General features: G+C 42.2%; 1 protein-coding gene across 1 annotated transcript; it reads right to left on the bottom strand.

Annotated features, from left to right (window-relative positions):
• Nucleotides 1–530: 530 nt before the first annotated feature.
• RAD51D (RAD51 paralog D) lies at nt 531–19,574 on the bottom strand. Its single transcript, XM_001373702.4, is given in 11 exon segments — nt 531–3,441; nt 10,315–10,479; nt 11,614–11,684; nt 11,819–11,909; nt 12,530–12,625; nt 13,482–13,616; nt 14,004–14,085; nt 16,878–16,996; nt 17,744–17,805; nt 19,494–19,544; nt 19,547–19,574. Coding segments are annotated over 11 exon segments (984 nt in total). The 3' UTR covers nt 531–3,357.
• Between the last annotated feature and the right edge of the window lie 1,602 nt (nt 19,575–21,176).

Raw genomic sequence — 21,176 nt, 5'->3', positions numbered from 1 at the left:
GGGAGTCGCCCATAGTCACATAGATAATCGGTGTAGGGCAAAGACTAACAACACCCATGTCTCCTGGCCCATCTCCGAGGGTTGGTTGCCCTGTTGGTATCTTTCAACTGTCCAATAGGAAAGTCATTCTCGTCCCACCTTCACTGTCTTTTCCAGTCTCTATGCACATTAAGGACTTGGGCCTGTAAGTCTAAGTGTCCTGGAGACAAAACAATGGGGCAAGGGCAGGGTCTGGGAAGAAGAGAGGCCAGAAGTGCCAGAGAGCTTTCCTTACCAGCATGGGCTGCACAGGGGTCATAAGAGATGCCTGGACGTTGAGTGTCCGCTTCATGCCTGGCACCTTCTCCGATTCTTGCTGGTTTGCTAGGACACGCTCTACCACGTCCTGGAGGTTCCTTGAGGCCTTGAAAGCTTCATAAGCATTAGGATCCAGGGCATCCAGCACATGCTTAGCTGATGTTCAGGTATCACTTTAAGGTTTGCAAAGCATTTGACACTTTAAAACTCATCTGATCTTCAGAATAACCCTGTGATGGTGTAATTATTATCTTTATTTTATAAAGAAGGAAACTGAGGCCAAAGGAGTTTCAGTGATGTCCAGGGTCACTCAGATGGTACCTCAGGCAGGATTTAAGTCTTCCTGACTCCAAATTAATATTCTGTCCATTCCAGAAAGGCTCAGTGTGGGTCTAACCATTATTATTAAAATAGTTTTTATTTCTCAAACCCCTTGAATGGATTCATAATAACTATTGTTCAGCTGTGTCTGATTCTTTGTGACTTCTTTGAGGATTTTCTTAGCAAAGATACTGGAGTGGTTTGGCATTTCTTTCTCCATCTTAATTTACAGAGGAAGTAAACAGGGCTAGGTGACTTGCTCAGGGTCACACAACTAGTGTCTGATCTCAAATCTCAGGTTTTCCTGACTCTTGGCCTGGCACTCTATCCACTGTGCTACTTAGTTGCCTTTTCACAATAATATCATTTAAATAAATTTGTTTAAATACTCTTCCCTTTTCCAGTTACATAAGTATATGAAGCATAATTTTCTTCATACACTACAACCAGAATAACATATCCCAGCTGACTGAATGCAGAAGCAGATAGGAGAATCCAGCTGTCTTTATTAAGCTAGATATTAGAGACTTACAGAAATAAAGAAAGCAATATTATTCTCACTAAATCGTCTTTGTTTTGGAAAATATGGTTATTTTCCCATGAAAATGTTACTTATAAAAACATGTAATGAGTTTATTATTAAAATGAATAAATATTTTAAATTTGGTTTTAACTTCTAATATGGTAAAAGTTGATAAATATAGCCCATATTTTAAAAAAAAAAAAGCTCTTTGCTATCCTCAGTAATTTTGAAGACTGTAAAGGGGTTCTGAGACCAAAAGCTTGAGAATCACTGTATTATATCATCTGACTACCTCCTCCTAAAAGTTCATTCTATTTTGTGTTTATCTACTTAAAGTCAGCTAAGTCAACCATGAATGTTCTTCCGTGTATTTAGGGCATGATAGCCACTCTCTCCTCTCCAAGCAGAAAGTTCCTTAATACAGGAACTATGTTGATTTTATCTTTCTCTCTCCAGTATAGTCCCACCTCAGTTGTGTTTGACAGCCCCCCTCCTTTTTTTAAACCATTACTTTCTATCTTAGTAATAACTCTAGGACAGAAGGGCAAAGGCTAGGTAATTTGAGTCAATTTGCTCAGGGTCACACAGCTGGGAAGTATCTGAGGCCAAATTTGAATCCAGGACTTTCCATCTCCAGGCCTGGCTCTCTATCCCACTGAACTACCTAGCTGCCCCCCATCCCTTTTATTTTAAATCCTTACTTTCTGTCTTTGTATTCACTCTTAAGTCAGAAGGGCAAGGGCTAAGCAAACAGGGTTAAATGACTTGCCCTGATCCTGGACAGGTCACTTACCCCCAATTGCCTGGCCCTTACCACTCTTCTGCCTTGGATCTGATATTTTATATCAATTCTAAGACAGAAAGTAAGACTTTAAAGAAAAAATACAGCTGCAGGATTCCCCCATTTGCCTTTTATTTGCCCCCTTCTGTTATCTTGGGTTCCTTCCCTGGTTCCAGATTCCACCCTGATGGCTCTGGTACTGGTGACCAGCAGGGGCTGATTTCATGCCCACAGGGGTGGGAAGCTGGGGTACAGCTGGCAGAGACATGTGGTATAATTATAGTGGGTCCCTGAGCTATAAGCAATGAATTTCTGCATAAAGGACATTATGGACTATGTATTATTTACAGCGGTATTAATTTTCCCTGCTGTCCATCTTGGGTGAACTCATTCTCCTCGTTTATGGACACAGCCAGGGTTTACCGCCTTTGCTTATTCTGAAATGGGAATGGGCCCCCCGGGGCACCCCGTATATCAAACAGGCAGCCATATTCAGCAGCAGCAGGTCGCATCTCTTCTCCTGGTTAAATTATATCCCTGGGACAACAGGAGAACTTGGTTTCTCACCTCTGTTTTAGCACAGAGACACACGCAGGTGTGTGTGAAACCAAATCAGCCAGAAGAGAAAGGAGGAAAGAGGTCTTATGGGGACCTCACAGGGAGAAAAGGATAAACATCTCATTGAAGGGAAATCAGGTAGCTTTGGGTCAGAGCTGCTTACTAGATTTCTTTCCTGTTATTGAGGCCAAGGACAAAGGGAAGGAATCATTTCCACCCAAAGCACTGAGAAGCAGCTCCTCTCACAGTGATGTGCCAGCCCTGGTTCCCAGTTTGGGGAAACTGAGGCGGGGTGGGGTGGGGACATGGGACAGAAACAACTGATCATGACCCTAAGCGGCAAGAACCATGGATCCAACTGTTGGTTTCCATCTCCAAGGATGCCAAAGATGAGCTCATTTCAGCCGATGGCTCCCAGAGACAGACAGAGAAACGATATAACCAGAGCAGGGCACAGCTTCAGATTCTCTTGCTCACCTGTGGCTCTAAGCATCTCCCACAAGGAATGACGCCCTTCCCTTTCGAAGTCAGGTGAGGTAGCTGGAGGATTATACTCTGGATCCCTCATGCCCTGGACCACCTTTAACTCCAACAACTACACAGAGGATGGATCACAGATGTAGAATTGGAAGGGACCCCAGAGACCATCTAATCCATTTTACAGAAGAAGAAACTGAGGCCTAGGGAGGGGAAGCCCATGACTCAGGTTCACAGGATCATAGGCGAGATCTGAGCTCAGGTTTTCCCTTCTGGGACCTGGTCCAATCCTTTGACACCACGGCTTTTCTGTCTCCTTTGTGACTGCTCCAGTTTCCTCTCTGGAAACTGGATGGCTGGAGCCTTGGAGGCCTATTCATGTTCCAAATGGGTGATGAGATTATGGCTTGTTTCTCTCTAACGATGGGCTCAGCTCTGGGGTCCCCCAACTTCCGATTTCTACCACCTCCTGGATTCCTGTGGGCTGAAAGGGGACACGGGAGAGGGGTTAATGCTCGGCCTGAGGAACCCAAGGATATTGATGTATTCATGCATTTCTCAGAGGCAGCAAGACAGCTCTGTGGATGGAGCGCCAGGCCCAACTCAAGAAGTCCAAAAATCCAGCCTCAGATACATACTGCTTGTGTGGCCATGGGCAAATCGCTTAACTTCTGTTTGCCTCAGTTTCCTCATCTGTAAAACACAGATGATAACAGCCCCTACCTCCTAGGGTTGTTGTGAGAATCCAATGAGATAATATTTGTAAAACTCTTAGCATAGTGTAAGATCTCATATAAATACATAATAAGTATAATATAGTAACATAGCATGATATATAACAATATAAATATAAAATATATATCATATAATTATATAGAAATTATGTCTAATTTAAATATATATAAATTATAAATATATAAATATAAATTATAATATGTAATAGTATGCTACAGAATAATATACAATAGTATAGTATAAAGTATATAATAATATAAATTATAATATGTAATAATATAATACACAATAGCATGACATTTAGTAATATATAATACACAATAGTATATTATATTTTGTGATATAACAAATTCTAATCGTATAATATAATAATGTGTAATGGTATCATATATCATAATATATAACAAAATATAACAGTATAATATATTTTAATTATAATAATAATATAATATAGGGCTATACAAATGCTAGCTAACATTATCTCCAAGTCCAGATGGAAGAGACGTGATAGAAATGGGATCATTTGGAAGGACCTGGGAGGGCATCTAGTACCATTTCTATTTTGATGGACAAGGATACTGAGACCTAGAGAGGTTAAATGAATTGTTCAAGGTCGCACAGGGCACAGATGAGATGTAAATTCTGATCCTGCCCCCCCACCAATCTTGTGCTCTTTCTACAAGACAGACCACAAAACAGAATATTACCCTAGAAATTCCTTCTCCAGTCCTTGGAATTTCTCCCCCATATACCAGTAGTGGGGAACTAGCCATGCTTAAAACAGATGAAAATATAAAGAAAGAGGGATCCCCCTTCCCTCCCTCCATCTATTCATGAATAATTCATTGAATTGTACAAAGGAGCCTGGCCTTGGGGACAAAGACAAATGGAAAAAAGAGTGCAGTTTGCCTAAAAATAAAGGTAACTGTGGTGATGGACTAAATTATATTTATTGTAGAGAAGTGTTATCATTGCATGTTAATTAGTACAGAGAAGAATAAAAGATAATTAAGAAGAAGAAATGTGCACATCACTCTCCTTAATCTGGTTCTAGTCTACCTTTCTAGACTTATTTCATGTTAGTCCTCTTCACCTATAAGACATCCTGCCCAAGCTGGTCACTGCTTCAGCATCTCATATCCTGTCTTCAGGCTGTTCCCCCACACCTAGACCACTCCCATGGGATCAAAGGTTTGGAGATGGAAAGGACCAAAAGGGCCAACGATTCCAAACCCCATTGCTAGACAGAATGCTGGACTTGTTCAAATTCTGCCCCACATCCTTGATGGCTATGTGACCCTGGGAAAGTCACCTAACCTCGCCCTCTTTAGCTTCCTTATCTGTAAAATAAAGATGGGGGGGGGGGGGGGAGGGAGTTAGATGACTCTGTGCATTGAGAGCCAGACCTAGAGATGGGAGGTCCTGGGTTCAAATGTGGCCTTAGACACTTTCTAGCTATGTGACCCTGGGCAAGTCACTTAACCCCCATTGCCTAGCTCTTACCATTCTTCTGCCTTGTTTGATTTTAAGACAGAAAATAAGGGTTTGGCGGGGGGGGGGGGTGTTTGTTTGTTTGTTTCCATTATAAATAGATAAATAAATGATAAAATGAGGATAATAATAGCATCTATTTTCTAGGGTTATTATGAGGATCATATAAAGGCTATTTTGTTATTTTTTTTATTTTAAAATCTATTTTGTATCATTTATATTTTCACATAATTAAAATGTAACTAATATAAAAATCTTATATTTTATTATTTAAAAATGAAGAAACTGAAGTTAGGGCATGAGGTAGGATATGAACCCTGGACTTTCTAATTTTCTCTTAACCTCCACCCCCACCTCCCCTTTTGCTCATTCTTTCTGTATCTTCAAATGATCTTAGATTTACTTATCTGTGCACAGACCATGACCTCCTAATTGAATAGAAGCTCCTTGAGGCTGCTTTTGGGGGAGGGGGTTAATTTTTTTTTAATTTTTGTTTCTGCATCTCCTACACTTAGCACAACAGCAGCTTATATATTGCAGACTTTTGTCAATTTTTGTTGAAATGCACAGAAAGCACTGACCAATAATGCTCAAGACCCTGAGATCTAGGACCTCCATCCAGCCCTCCATAGGAACCACAGCCTAGCTGGGTGTTAATGGAGTAGGCTTTCCTAACAATGATTAACCAACCACTTCTCTATTACAAAAGGTGCCCTTCCAATAGAAGACAGCAAGGTCTTGACTAGTACAAAGAAGGAATTCCAAGAAGCAGTCCCATTATTCTAATTTGTGCCACATCTTTCCACTGGGCTCTTAGAACCAATGACATTATTTTATATAATTATAACTTTAAACAGTGTTAATACAAATACACACAACTATTTCAAGGGAATTCACTATTCCAGCTAGCCAGGTCTTAGCTGTAACTGCTGCTAATCAAATTATTTGAAAAATAGCTGCAGGAAAATTCTTAACCAAACAAACCATAAAGATCATAAAAGATAATGTTGACAATGCAAAATTTAAAAGCTTTTGCATTAATAAAATCAATGAAGACAAACTGGAAAAAAAGACAAAGAAGAGTGGAAAAAAAGCATTTGCATCAAATGACACCCATAAAAGCCTAATAATTATATGTTAATTTATTATATATTTGTCATAAAAGTATATTATCTCAATTTTAGAGATGAAGAAATTGAGGTAGGCAGAGGTATGACTTACCTAAAGTCATATAACTAGTTTCTAAGGAAGGATTTTTAAATTTTTATTTTTATTTTTTTGATAATATTAATTTGAACCTTTCTTTATTAATTTATTTAATAAACCCATCTCTTCTATCCTAGAATCAACACACCATATTGGTTCCAAGGAAGCAGAGCAGTAAGGGCCCAGCAATGGGGGTTAAGTGACTTGCCCAGAGTCACACAGCTAGGAAGTATCTGAGGCCAGATTTGTGAGGAAGGATTTGAACTCAAATCTTCCTGGTTCCAAGTTCAGTAATCTTATGCACTGTACTATCTAGCTACGATGTTATTTAGGTAATGTGATGTGTTATATTTGTAATATTATTTAATATGCACATATTAATTTTAACATGTACATATTTTAAAAGCCTCTGTATAATAGTTTTGTGTATAGCATATGTATCCATGTATAATACAATAAACCAAGAAAATTAATTAAAATTTAAAAATAATTAATTTAAATAAATAAATAAAATAAAAGTATAATAATAGATTTATTTTACATTAAATGTGCTTTTTTCTGTTCTTTGTATGTGGAAACATTCATTTTTGCTGATATTTTGCAAATTTATAATTAAAAAAAAAAGAAAAAATCTAGGCAAAGAGAACAAATCAGGACTTGAGGCCAATTTCCATTCCCATGTCACAGGAGTAAACCTTCAGAAGTGAAGGTCAAGTCACTGTCCTAAAAGGTTCTGGCTCCTCTAGACTGTCTTTGAGACTGGGGTCAGGATCTGGGGTGATCAACAGAAGACTCATCACCAGTTTGGTCCATGGATACAGGATATGCTGTTGCCAAATTCCCTCGATATTACCTTGCTTTTATTAATTAAACTTTTTTCTTTCACTACAAAAAAACCCACTCATCAAAACTGTGGTATATTTGAGTAGATTAAATATTTTAATGAAGAAAGAAATAATGAACATGAGGAATTCAGAGAAACACAGGAAGATCTGTGTGAATTAATCCATAATGAAAGATGCAAAACCAAGAAAACAGCAAGCCCTAGGTCTGCAACAAAATAAATGAGAAAAGATCAGAGTTTGTTGAACTCTGAATAAAAACCAGTAAAGTCCTGAAGGGCTGACAAGGAAGTGTATCGCCTCCAGACAAGCAGGGGACTACTGGGACTGAATAATGTATAAATTGTTGGATATGGCATTTTCTTTGTCAAAAGGGAGATTCTGTCTAGAACTAGGGATCTTCATCTTTTTTGTATTTTTTGGCATAGTGTGATAAAATCTATGGCAGACTCTTCTTGGAAACATGGTTGAGGTTTTTTTTTTTTTAATTTTATAGTATTTTATTTGATCATTTCCATGCATTTTTCATTAAAGACAAAGATCATTTTCTTTTCCTCCCTCCCGGTTTTTTTTTTTTTAACTGTGGCTTTCTGTTGTAGTAGCAACTTTAAGACAAAAGGACAAGGGCTAGGCAATGGGAGTTAAATGACTTGCCCAGGATCACACAGCTAGAAAGTGTCTGAGACCACATGTGAACTTAGGACCTCCTATCACCAGGCCTGGTGTTCTTTCAACCCCCTGGAATCGTGTTTTTAAATAAGCAAAAGAAATGCTAAATTTCAGTCAAAATTTAGTAAAAATAAAGATGCTACATTGTTTTCCCAACAGGAAACTAGGAAATCCTGATCTAGTGGAAAGGGAAAATAGCTACTATAAAGAAAAATGGCATCAATAAAATATATTTAATTAAAGGGAAAAAAACACAAACACACACAAAACTTAGCCCAAAGGCTCTTAACCTGGAGCCTGTGAACTTAAAAAAAATTTTTTTTAACAATTGTATTTCAATATAATTAAGTTTCCTTTGTAATTCTGTGTATTTTATTTGATGCATTCAAAACTTCAATCTGAAAAAGGGTCTGAAGGCTTTGCCAGACTATGCCCAAGGGGTCCCGGGCACAAGAAAGGTAAAGAACCCCTTAGAGAAATGTCTCTCCCAGGTTTGACAAAAAGGAGAACTGAGTCAAGGTGCAAGGAAATGATCCAGCTCAAACCTAATTTTCCAGCCTTATTTCCTCACCCTTTTCCCCTTTTGTACCCCAAGTTCTAGCCAAAGCCCATGACTTGCTCTTTCCTAAACTTATCTCCACTGTACTTTCCAGTTTCCTGAGCCTTTGTTTGAGACCAGAGACTCAACAAGCATGTATTAGGTTCCTGATATGCTTTCTACCTGGAATGCCTTTCTGCTAAATGCCTATGGAAATTGTATTTATTATTTTTCTTTCTTTAAATTTCTTTCTCTAAAAGAATGCTTTCCACATTCAGAGGAAGAACTGTGGGAGTAAAAACACAGAAGAAGAACAACTGCTTGATCACATAGTTTGATGGGGATATGATTGGGGATGTAGACTCTAAGCAATCATCCTAGTGCCAATATCAATAATATGGAAATAGGTCTTGATCAATGACACATATTAAACCAGTGGAATTGCACATCAGCTAGGGGAGGGTGATTGGGAGGAGGGAAGAGGAAGAACATGAATCTTGTAACCATGGAAAAATATTCTAAATTAACTAATTAAATAAAATTCCCCCCCCAAAAAATAATAAATTTCTTTTTCTAGAGGGGTTGGGGCAACGAGGGGGCTCAGTGGATAGAGTGCTGAGCCTGGAGTCAGGAAGACTCATCTCACAAGTTCAGATTTGGTGTTAGATACTTTCTAGTTGTGGGTGACGCTGGGGAAGTCACTTAATCCCCATTGCCTAGCTTTTAGCACTCTTCTGCCTTGGAACCCATATACAGTATTGATTCTAAAACAGAAGGTAATGGTTAAAAAAAAAAGAAATGCAAGTAAACAAAGAGATCTACAATTTCATGTGCCATTCTCTTCTTTTGTCCTACTGCCCACAAGTAAATGCCCATTCTATTTGATATTTGTTATTCTCAGAATAAAAATTTAATTTAATTAAAAAAAAGAACTATCCCTTTTCAAATACTACTTCTTCCACTGAAGCCTCTCTCCTCTGGGCTCTATCTTTCATTATCCTTATTCTCTTTCCCTCTTCAAGACTTTTCTAGAAATCTGGACCTCTCCTATGCACAAATCATCATCTTTTTGTTCTATAGCTTTAAAAAGAAATCTTACCTTCTTAGAACCTATACTAAATATTGGTTACAAGGCAGAAAAGGTAAGGGTCAGGCAATGGGGTTAAGTGACTTGCCTAAGGTCATAAAAGTGTCTGAGGCCACATTTAAGCCCAGGACTTCCCGTCTCCAGGTTTGGCTCTTAATCCACAGAGCCACCTAGCTGTCCCTTGTCCAAAAGCAGGTTTGTATATTGTTTTATTCTGAATTTAACAAACATCAAATTATGTGAGCATTTCCATATGCAATCAATAGCTTTTTATGTACAACTTCCCTAACTAGATGGGCAGTTCCCATAGGACAGAGACAACACTGAGTCCATCCTTGTCTCCTTCTGAGCTAGACCTAGCACAGAACCAGTAGGGCATAGAAGATGCTCTATAAACAATGCATGATTGATAAATGAATGAATGAGCAAGCCCATAATGTACCAAAACACCACAGAAAAGGGAAAAGGAGTAAGCATTTATTAAGTGCCAACTATGTGCCAGGCACTGTGCTAAGTATTTCTTGCAAATATTATCTCATTTGATCCTCACAAAAACCTGAGAGGTAAGGGCTACTATTATTCCCATTTTACAAGTGAGGAGACTGAGGCAGAGATTAAATGACATGCCCAGAGGGAAACCCATCCCCCTGAAGCCTCTGTGCTAACACCCATCCTCTGTCCAAAAGGACCCCTGGAAAGAGCGGGGGGCAAGGAGGAATGAATGGTATAGGAAGTGCCCCAAATTTCTTTTCTTTCCCAGCATTGGATTCCCCAACTGGGCCTCCTCACCTGTCTTGGAGACTTGGTCAGGGAGGCCACCCGGCAGCCATGTGGGACTTGGGACCCTTCCCGGGCTTCCAGGAGCACTCGAGTGCTTGGGACAAAACTCCAAGAACGTCCTAGGGCGGGCTTGAGCACCCCACTGTCTCTCTCCCTGGTCACGTGATTTGTCACCTTCAACAGAAAAGACTGGTCCTTATCCCCAATCCCTCATTCCACGTTCCACTTCTCCCCCATGAGCACTAGGAGTGATGCTGGCCAGGCCACTTGTCTTAAAAAATTAAAATATTAATAATAATAATTAAAATATATGTAGATGCTTTGAGATTTCCCAAGCCTTTACCCACATCCTCCACAGCCAATCAGTGGCCATATCTCATCAATTCGGCCTCTGCCCCTCTCTGGACCACATTCAAGCCATAGATCCTTGGCCTCCTCAGGGGCCAGCCTGCCTCCAGCCTCTTCTCCATCCCTCCTCCACGTGGCAGGAAAAACAATACTCCTAAAGGGCAGGCCATTTCTCTGCAGCAGCATCCAGCATTTCTATGGCACTTTCTGTCTTGGAATTGATACTAAATATTGGCTCCAAGGTGGAAGAGCTGTAAGGGCTTAGGCAACAGGGGTTAAGGGCCTTGCCTTATAAGCCTATAAGCATCTAAGCTGGAGGTGAGCTCAGGTCTTCCTGATTCCAGGTCCAGTGCTTGCTCGCTCTCTCGCTCTCTCCACTCTTCCGCTTTCTGCTTCTCTCTCCCTTTCTTTCTCTCCTCCATTCCTCTTCTCTCCCCCTTTCTCCCCCCTTCCCTTCCCCCACCTCCCTCTCTATCTCTGCCTCTCTCCTTCGATGATCAACTGTGGAAGACATCGCCACCCTCAGCAATACAGCGAGCTGGGACAATTCTAAAAGACTTATGGCAAAGGATGCTCTCCACCTCCAGAGAAAGAACTGTTGGAGTCGGAAGGCAGAGCAGAGTGTACCATTTTCCCCATCACTTTACTTACGGTTTTATTGGGAGGTTTTGGTATTATCTGAGGATTCTCTGACAACGATGACCAATATGGAAGTGTGTTTTGCAGGATGGTATAATCCAGATTACATTGTTTACCATCTCCAGGAGTGGGGAAGGAAAAGGGAAAGGGAAGGAGATGATTTCGATCTTATAATTTTGGAACATGGATGTTGAAAATGATTATAACGTGTACTTAGGAAAATAAAATATCTTTGAATCAAAAAAAGAAAACCACATCCTCGGCTGCTGCAAAAACAGAGGGAATTGGGGCACGCCAGGCCCTAAGCGCTGTTTCACTCACCAAGACGGCTATTCCCAGTTCCCGGGCCAGGGTCTTGAGCTCCCGGGCAAGCTGCATCATTAAGGCCAAACCTTAGAAAGGAAAAGATGGTTCAGAGAGCGAGAAGGAATGGGGGGGTTACAGCCTCACGAGGAGACTCAAGGACAAGGATCCCCCAAGCTTTCCCCGGCAATCTGGGGGCCGTTTTCCTGTAGCCTCTACTCACCCTCACTGTACTGGCCCCCCAGGAGAGGGGAGACAACTGCAGAGACTGAATCCACCACCACTATCTTCACTGGCCCCGAAGCACTGGTCACCTGGAGAGGGAAAGACAGTACAGGTGGTCCTCTGGGCTTCCGTCCTTCCCGAGTAGCCTCCAGGGCAGGGGATGACCCTTACAGGATAAACCTATGATACTACATGTATAACCCAGATCAGATGTGCCTACCTTCTCTGAGCAGGGGGAGGGAAGGGAAGAAGGGAGACAATTTGGATCTTAGTTTTAGAAAACAAATACTAAAAATTGTTATTATACATAATTGGGGAAATAAAATATCTTTTTAGGGGGAAAAAAGCATAAACTTGCTACTTCAGAAAAGAAAAATGAAGGGGAGACATGTTTCTATCTCCCACCTACAGCTGTAGACGTGAAATTATCAGTGAAATAAGCAGCAACCAGAAAACCTTATATTTCTTTATATTTAAACCCCTCACCTTCTGCCTTAGTAGCCATTCTAAGATGGAAGAGTGGCAAAGGGCAGGCAGTTGGGGTTAAGTGACTTGCCCAGAGTCACACAGCTAGGAAGAACTCTACGATTCCATAATGCCCATCTTGGAGGCATGACTCGCTGGTCATCTCAGAGAGCTGGACAATCGCAGACATAAAAGGAGAGACCACCCTGCGCATCTTCCGGGGGCGCCAGGAAAGGGGGCTCACCTGCTGCGAGATGCTACCCCGGAGGTCCTGTAGCATATCCAGCATTTGGAAGATGTCAAACACACGCACCACGTGGATGCTCTGCAGAGCCCTTGCCTGGTAAGAGGGAGAAACATGGGCGTCAGGGTCCCCAAGTCCCCACTTGTGGGGTTCAGAATCGTGCCAACAGCTGGCATCTACATAGCGCTTTAAAGTCTGCTAAACACTTCACGTTTGTTTGATCCTCCCAACATCACTGGGAGAGGAAGCTATTATTATATTACATAATATTATATCATCATGTAAAATTATTATTTTATAGATGAGGAAACGGAGGCAATGGTTAAGTGATTTGTGCCCAGGTCACACAGCTGGTAAAGACTATAATAACTTGCATATATATATATGTATATGTGTATATATATATATATATATATATATATATATATGTATGTTTATTTTGTACCAGACACCATTCTTTTTTTTTTTAAACCCTTACCTTCCGTCTTGGAGTCAATACTGTGTATTGGCTCCAAGGCAGAAGAGTGGTAAGGGCTAGGCAATGGGGGTCAATGACTTGCCCAGGGTCACACAGCTGGGAAGTGTCTGAGGCCAGATTTGAACCCAGGACCTCCCGTCTCTAGGCCTGGCTCTCCATCCACTGAGCCACCCAGCTGCCCCCCAGACACCATTCTAAGAGTATTACTATTTCATTTGATCCTTATAACAACCCTGGGAAAGAGGTGTTATTATCTCCATTTTACAGATGAGAACACTGAGGCAAATAGGTTGAGTGATTTGTGCTGGGTCACACAACTGGTAAAGACTATTAACAGCAACCAAGGAGACCTAAAGCAGGTCTGTGGATCTGAAAATAGGGGAGTGAGATGACGGATCTTTCAGGGGAGGCTAAAATTTCCAGGACCAGAATGTCCAAAGATGCTCTCAACGGAGGTACCCTTCACGCCCTGACCTGCTCCTCTTCGTCCTCAGTCTTGGCCTGAAGCAGCTGAAGGAGGCGGGAGGCTGTCAGGCCTCCGGTGGAGTCGATGTACAGGACGTTCTGACCCAGGCTGTGGGCCACGTTGGCAGCGGTGCAGAGGCACACCTGGATGGAGGACAGACAGAGGGAGGCGGCGTGAGCTCTGAGCTGGGCACAGAACTACTTATTTCACGCAGCTCACCTAACCTCTGGAGCTGCTGCCTGCAGGATAACCCAGCTCTGTTCCCTCGTCTACAGGGGCCCAGAAGCCCTGCCTAGAAAAATGCTGGCCAATAAAACCCGTTTTCCGTTTCTGCTACCCACCAGGCACTGAACTGTGAGATGGTGACCCAAAGGACAATCCGTGGTCCTCAGAGAGCTGGCATCAGGGCTACCTGCCAACACTCCCACCTCCGGCCTCCAAGAGCCACAGGAGAGAATTATCACCAGCAGACCCTGGCGCTGGGACCCACCAGGGCGGGCGGCTGGCACCAGGATGCTCTGCCATCCTACCTGGGTTTTGCCACTGGCTGGGGCTCCGGTGATTTCAGTGACCTCCCCAGTGTAGAGACCAGAGTCCAGCAGCTTGTCCAGTCTGACAGCAAAGGAGAAAGGGAGAGAGTCATCCATCTTTCAAGGAGGTAGGAAGGAAAATAAGAAAGAAAGAATCTCCTCCGTCTTTTTTCCTCAAGACCACAGAGGTAGGAGGTGAACCTAGGTTTTCCTGATTCCCAGCTCCAGCACTTGATTCAGAACATCATCAAATCCAACGCTCTCTTCTCAGTCTTTATCCTACATAGTCCTTTCAGGCCTGGAGACGGTCTCACACTATTCCTTAAAAGCCCGCCTTTCTGGGACAGCTAGGTATATTCTTGTTTGTATTCTGTCCTTGTTCGTACATTTTTTTCTGGAGAAGCAATTGTTAAAGCATTTTTGTTCAGCCCTTCAGTGGAGAGAGCCAGGCCTTGGAGCTGATATTTACTATCTATTGTAAGACAGAAGCAAAGAGGAAAAAAAAATTCTCCCTTTTGGTGGCTTCTGTGACTTGATTTCCTAGTCCTCTCATTCTAAAACATCTTCTTTGTCTACTGCTATGAATATTTCCCAGGATTTTGGCTTGATCCCTCTGCTCTCTTTTAAGTATCTACAAATACTCATTCATCTGCTAAGGTAAAAAGGAAATGAAGAGGTTTCTCTCTTCTACGCTGCAGAACCAAGAGCTGATGGTTAAATTTTCAGTGTGAGCATTTAAATGTCTGAAATCAGAAAATGATGCACATCAGAGTGTAATTTATTGTTTTGTTGTCTAGACTACTGGGAGAAAAATTTTAATAATGTGGTTTAAACTGAGAAGTGTGTGTGGTTTGTACTTTTTTTTTTCTTCTGGAGAACTAGTAGTCATAACAAATATTTTTGTTCAGTCGATCAGCTGTGTCTGAATCTTTTTGACCCCATGCAGGGTTTTCTTGGCAAGGATACTGGAGTGGTTTGCCATTTCCTTTTCTAGCTCATGTGACAGATGAGGAAACTGAGGCAAACAAGATGACGTGACTTGCCCAGGGTCTGATCCCACATTTGAACTCAGGACTTCCTGACTCTAGGCCTTATGCTCTATGCACTAGGGTGCCCCCAGCCATCCTTTGTTAAATATCTACCAGCCCCATATTTCCATCTGCTTAAAGAACACCCATACTAGGATGTCCTGTTGTCACCTCAAACACAATCTATTTAAAACTGAACTAATCATCATTCCCTTCAGATCAGCTTCCCATTTCTACTTAAAAAAAAAAAAACCAACTACTTTTTTATGGTAAATAAACTTGAAAAATATCAACAAATGTGAACATTTCCTGGTCTACCCGGTGGAGAAGGAAGTATACTGTCAGTCCTGTTTTATAGATGAGGTGACCTAAAAAAACCAAACACACCAAAACATTTCCTTATAAAAACTATGAAAAAAAAAAGAGGATTGTATAGGATACTCGGAACCTCTATTATGTACGGCTTACTTCTAAGTATCTACTAAATTTCACATGGTAGTTTGGCACGAATCCCTGTCCTCCTAATTTTTCTCCATTTCCAATTTCACCACCCACTTAGGAACAAATAAGAATATAATTTCAGCTTTGGGCTTAACCTTATTTATTCTCTAAGACATCTCCAGGAGTCAGGAAGTTGGAGGCAGGGATTATCCTTCTCAATTTATTTTATTTATAATGTTATATTATATGTATAATATATACATAATACATATATAACATTCACATAATCTGTTATATTATGTGAAATATACATAATGCATGTAATAGACCTATAACCTGTTATATTATGTGTAATATACCATAAATTAATTAATTAATTAAATTATTTAATTGCCAAACTGAAATTCATTGTGGCTGGTCCTAGAAGAGAGGCAAAGACAAAGAAAACCCAGGGCCTGCCCTCCAGAAGGTTTGTAGGAGAAACACAGACAAAGCATAACAAGGACTCACCAGCCTGATGTCATATCTAGGGGCAGGAGGAAGGGAGAGTCCAGCTCAACTTCCAATCCCAGACCACACAGTACTTTGAAAACTGAGCTGGAGTGGGAGTGGGGCATCCACATCTGGGAGCCTTAATGGATTGAGAATCAGACCCAGAGACAGGAGGTCCTGGGTTCAAATCTGACCTGAGACACTTTCTAGTTATAGAACCCTGAGCAAGTCATTTAACCCTGATTGCCCAGCCCTCACTGCTCTTCTGTCTTTGAACTGATACAAAAATGGGCAGCTAGGTTGCTCAGTGGATAGAGAGCCAGGCTTGGAGACAGGAGGTCTCCTGGATTCAAATCTGTCTTCAGATACTTCCTAGCGGTGTGACCCTGGGCAAGTCACTTAATCCCATGGCCTAGCCCTTAGCACTTTTCTGCTTTGGAACCAATATATGGTATTGATTCTAGGATGGAAGGGAAGGAAGGAAGGAAGGAAGGAAGGAAGGAAGGAAGGAAGGAAGGAAGGAAGGAAGGAAGGAAGGAAGGAAGGAAGGAAGGAAGGAAGGAAGGAAGGAAGGAAGGAAGGAAGGGAGGGAGGGAGGGAAGGAGGGAAGGAAGGGAAGGAAGGGAAGGAAGGGAAAGAAAGAAAGAAAGAGAGAGAGAGAGAGAGAGAGAGAGAGAAAGAGAGAGAGAGAGAAAGAAAGAAAGAAAGAAAGAAAGAAAGAAAGAAAGAAAGAAAGAAAGAAAGAAAGAAAGAAAGAAAGAAAGAAAGAAAGAAAGAAAGAAAGAAAGAAAGAAAGAAAGAAAGAAAGAAAGAAAGAAAGAAAGAAAGAAAGAAAGAAAGAAAACAGAATGGGTTGTCTAGACTCAAGTCTTAAAGCCTAAGCCAGGGGGGAAGTCTCTTTCCCAAAACAAACCTTGCCATGCCTGTCGAAAGGATCGCTGTGGAGGTCTTGAGTTCTTCATAGAGGTCAGCACCATTGAAGGGGAAAGAGGAGAACTGAACCAGCAATACTCGTCTCACAGCCACAAGGGCCTGCCCCCGACAAGGCCCAGAATGGGGGTGGGGGTGGGTCCAGGAACAGAAAACATTTTCATTTTATTTTTACATTTTTTTCCTTCTCTATCACATTCACCTCCAAGAACAGATTTACCCCCAACTCCTTAACCTAAAGAGCTAACCCTTGTCATAAAGGTTAAAGAAAAGAAAAAAGGGATTTAGCAGAACCAGAATTACCCTCTCTGGTTGTGCATTCGACAGTCTACCCCCCTGTGCCCCCCGCCCCTTTGGAAAAGAAGGGAGGAGGGGCAGCTAGACAGGACGTTCTAGGATTCAAACCTGGCTTCAGATACCTCCTAGCTAGGGGATTCTGGGCAAGTCACTTAATCCTCAATGTCTAGCCCTTGGTCACTCTTCTGCCTCAGAACAGATGCTTAGTATGAGTTCTGTGAGATAAGGTAAGGGTATTTTAAGGAAGAAGGGAGGAAAGGAAGGAAGGAAGGAAGGAAGGAAGGAAGGAAGGAAGGAAGGAAGGAAGGAAGGAAGGAAGGAAGGAAGGAAGGAAGGAAGGAAGGAAGGAAGGAAGGAAGGAACATTTTAGCCTAAGCTTGTGAGAACCCTGTAAATATGCAAAGATAAAGGGAGTCAGGGTTTTCCTTATTCCTCTGCCCAGGCTTCTTACTGTTAAAGACTCCCCCTGAGATCTCCCCTTGTGCAGGTGGGGGTCTGGCCACTCAAAGATGCAGGGGCTCAGCTCCAGAGAGGAGGCCATCTTGCTCTCACCTTATAAGACAGGGAACATTTCCGAGATACTTCTTCCAGGTCTGCAGAGACAAGGTCCACCACTGGAAAGAGATACAGAACAGAGGAAATGAAGTTGGGTAAGGGCATAGAAAGGGATGTATTAGACAGTCAATAAATACTGATTCATTTATTTTTAACCCTTACCTTCCATTTTAGACCCAATACTACATATTGGTTCTAAGGCAGAAGAGAGCTAAGGACTAGGTGACGGGAGTCAAGTGACTTGCCCAGGGTCACACAGTTAGGAGGTATCTGAGGCCAGATTTAAACCCAGGTCCTCCTGACTCCAGGCCTGACTCTCAATCCACTGAGCCACCTACCTGCCTGTCATTCACTCATTTGTTTATTTATTTGTATTTTAATTAATTAATTAATTTAAAGTTATTATATATAAATATATTATTTATAATAAATATATTTATTAACCCTATCTGGCTGTACATTCAACATTCCACACCCGTGGCCCCCCTGAAGATATAAGAAATAAATATAAATATATCATATGAATAATATATTCATTATATTATATTAACATATATTAAATATTTACTTTCCATAACAACTCTAAGGCACAAGAGTAAGGGCTAGGCAAACAGGATTAAGTGACTTGCCCAGGGTCACACAGCTAGGAAGCATCTGAGGCCACATTTGAACCCAGGGCCTCCTACATCAAGGTCTGGCTACCTCCCTGCTCCTTCCATAATATTTTTGCAGAGAGCATGGTAAGGATTATTTAACTTTTCTGAGCCCATCTGTAAAGTAGCTATAATAGCAGCACCCACTGCACAAGGCTGGCAAGAATTAAATGAGATTACACACTATAAAGCGCTTGGTAAAACCTGAGATTGTTCTATAAATGTGAGTTTATAAAAATTAAGAAACAAAACAAAACATCTTCCTCGTGACTCTACTGGGTATATAACACAAATATCACTCCCATTTAACTCGGGCTGCTGCCATTCTCTGTATCCCCCCAGCCTCAGCAAGGTGCTCTGCACACAGAAAGTGCTTAATAAGTGCTTGCTGGGGCAGCTGGGTGGCTCAGTGACTAGAGCTTCAGACCTGGATAGGATGTGGGAGGTCCTGGGTTCAAATCTGAACACAGTCACTTATGGGCAAGTCCCTTAATCCCCACGGCCTAACCTTTATCTCTCTTCTGCGTGAGATGACACTAGGACAGAAGATGAGGATTTTAAAAAATAATAAATAAATAAATGAACAAGGAGGAATTGGAAGTTCTGATTTTTAGGATTACAGACTTGGAGGGTAATGTAGTTACAGATGAGGAAACTGAGGCCCACAGTAATTTATCTAAGGTCACATAGCTAGCATTTCTATGTAAATAACAACATACCACATACAGTATGTATATATTCTGTATATAATAATGTACTATAGAATATAACATGCCTACCCTATGTATATAATATAGGTTATATACAGTGTATAATAATATACTATTTAATAAGAGCTAGCTTTCAGGTTTCAGTGCTCTGACAATGAGGCATCTCTTCTGATCCTCACAACATCTCTGCAGGGCAGGAGCTGTTATTATCCCCATTTTACAGATGAGGAAACTGAGGCTGGTTTCGGTTAAGGGCCAATAGTCTCACAACAAGTAAATGTCGAAAGTCCTGTTTGAATTTTGGTCTAGATTCTCTCCGTGGCTACCCAGTAAGTGCCAGGGTCAGGATTTGAATCCAGGTCCTATGCACGCATGCCCCGTTACCTGTCTTGATGCCCGCGCCCCTGAGCAGCTGGATCATCTCCTGGGTGAGGCGGGGCACAGTCCCACTCTGAGCACCCCCATCCTGGGGCCCCGGGGCGCGCTGGATCCGCAGGGCTCAGAGCCTGGCAGGGAGGAGAAGATGAAGGCTGGGGATTGCCCGGGGTCGCTTCCCAACCGCGCTGCGGTGCACAGCGGGGAACCCCCTTCTCGACCCCCAGCCCACCGAGCCGGGCCCCAACCCGCCCCGTCACCTGGCCATGAGCACGCCAGGCCGCCCCCTCCCCAGTTCCCAGGCTCTTACCCTCCTCGGCCCGCGGGGGCCAGCCGGGCTCAAGGGGTCATCAGCGCTGCCCGCGCCGCACTCCTGCTCCTGTCCAGTCCGGCTCGGTCCTCCTCCGCTTCCTGCTGGCTTCCCGCTTCCCGCCCAGCCTAGACCTTGCCCCACACCGCCATCTGCCGGCCGTGCATGGAGGAGCAGCGAACCGCAAGGGAACGGAGTTCTCCAGCCTGCGATGTTGTCCAGGGCTCTGGGAGGAAAAAGGACCATGATGGAGAGCATCCTCGTTTTACGGAAGGGGAAAAACGAAGGGACTATATCCACGAGGTCACGCTGGTAGAAGCGAGGAAAGTCGAGTCCGAACCCAGCTCCTCTGACTCCGTGTCTGGGACTTTTTCTACCAGACAGGAGAAGCCAAAGAAGAGACCCTCCATCACACAACCTCCTTCCTCCTATATCTAACTCCCTCCCTCTCTTCCTCCCTCCCTCTCTCCTTTCCTTCCTTCCTTCCTTCCTTCCTTCCTTCCTTCCTTCTTCCTTCCTCTTCCTTCCTTCCTTCCTTCCTTCTTCCTTCCTTCCTTCCTTCCTTCCTTCCTTCCTTCCTTCCTTCCTTCCTTCCTTCCTTATTTCCTTCCTTCCTTCCTTCCTTCCTTCCTTCCTTCCTTCCTTCCTTCCTTCCTTCCTTCTTCCTTATTTCCTTCTTTCTTCTTCCTCTCCTTTTCTTTCTTCTTCCTTTCCTTCCCCTTCCCTTCCTTTCCACTTTCCTTCCATAACTTCCCTTTTCCTTCCTTGTTTTTTCTCCCTCTCTCCTTTTTCTTCTTTTTCTTTTTTATCTCTTAACTTCTCTCCCCCCTTTTCTCTCTTTTCTATTTCTTTCCTTGCTCCCTCCTTTCCTACCGTCTCTCTCTTTCCCTCCCCAATCTTCATTCCCTTGTAATATTTTTTCTTTCTTTTTTTTAAAACTCTTACTTTGTATCTTAGAATCAACACTCCATATTGGTTTCAAGATAAAAGAATCTAAAGAGTTAGGCAATGGGGGTTAAGTGACTTGCCCAGGGTAACAAAACTAGGAAGTTGTGAGAGGCATCATCTTTTTCCTGAGTATGATGTCCCCCTAAGGATTATCCAGGGAGGGTGCAGCTAGGTGGCTCAGTGGATTGAAAGCCCAGAGCATAGAGACAGGAGGTCTTGGGTTTAAATCTGGCTCAGATACTTCCCAGCTGTGTGACTCTGGGCAAGTCACAACTCCCATTGCCTAACCCTAACTGCTCTTCTTTTATATAGAAAATATTTATTCAATATTATAATTGTATGTTTATTTAACATTATGTTTATAATATTATTAAACATGTATTAGATTTATTTTATATTTATATGTTAATATAATATCATTATTTAATAGTTAG

Source organism: Monodelphis domestica, chromosome 2 (assembly GCF_027887165.1).
Source record: "Monodelphis domestica isolate mMonDom1 chromosome 2, mMonDom1.pri, whole genome shotgun sequence".
Lineage (NCBI taxonomy): Eukaryota > Metazoa > Chordata > Mammalia > Didelphimorphia > Didelphidae > Monodelphis > Monodelphis domestica.
The sequence above is the reverse complement of the archived record's forward strand: the minus strand, read 5'-3'. Positions and strand labels throughout refer to the sequence as shown.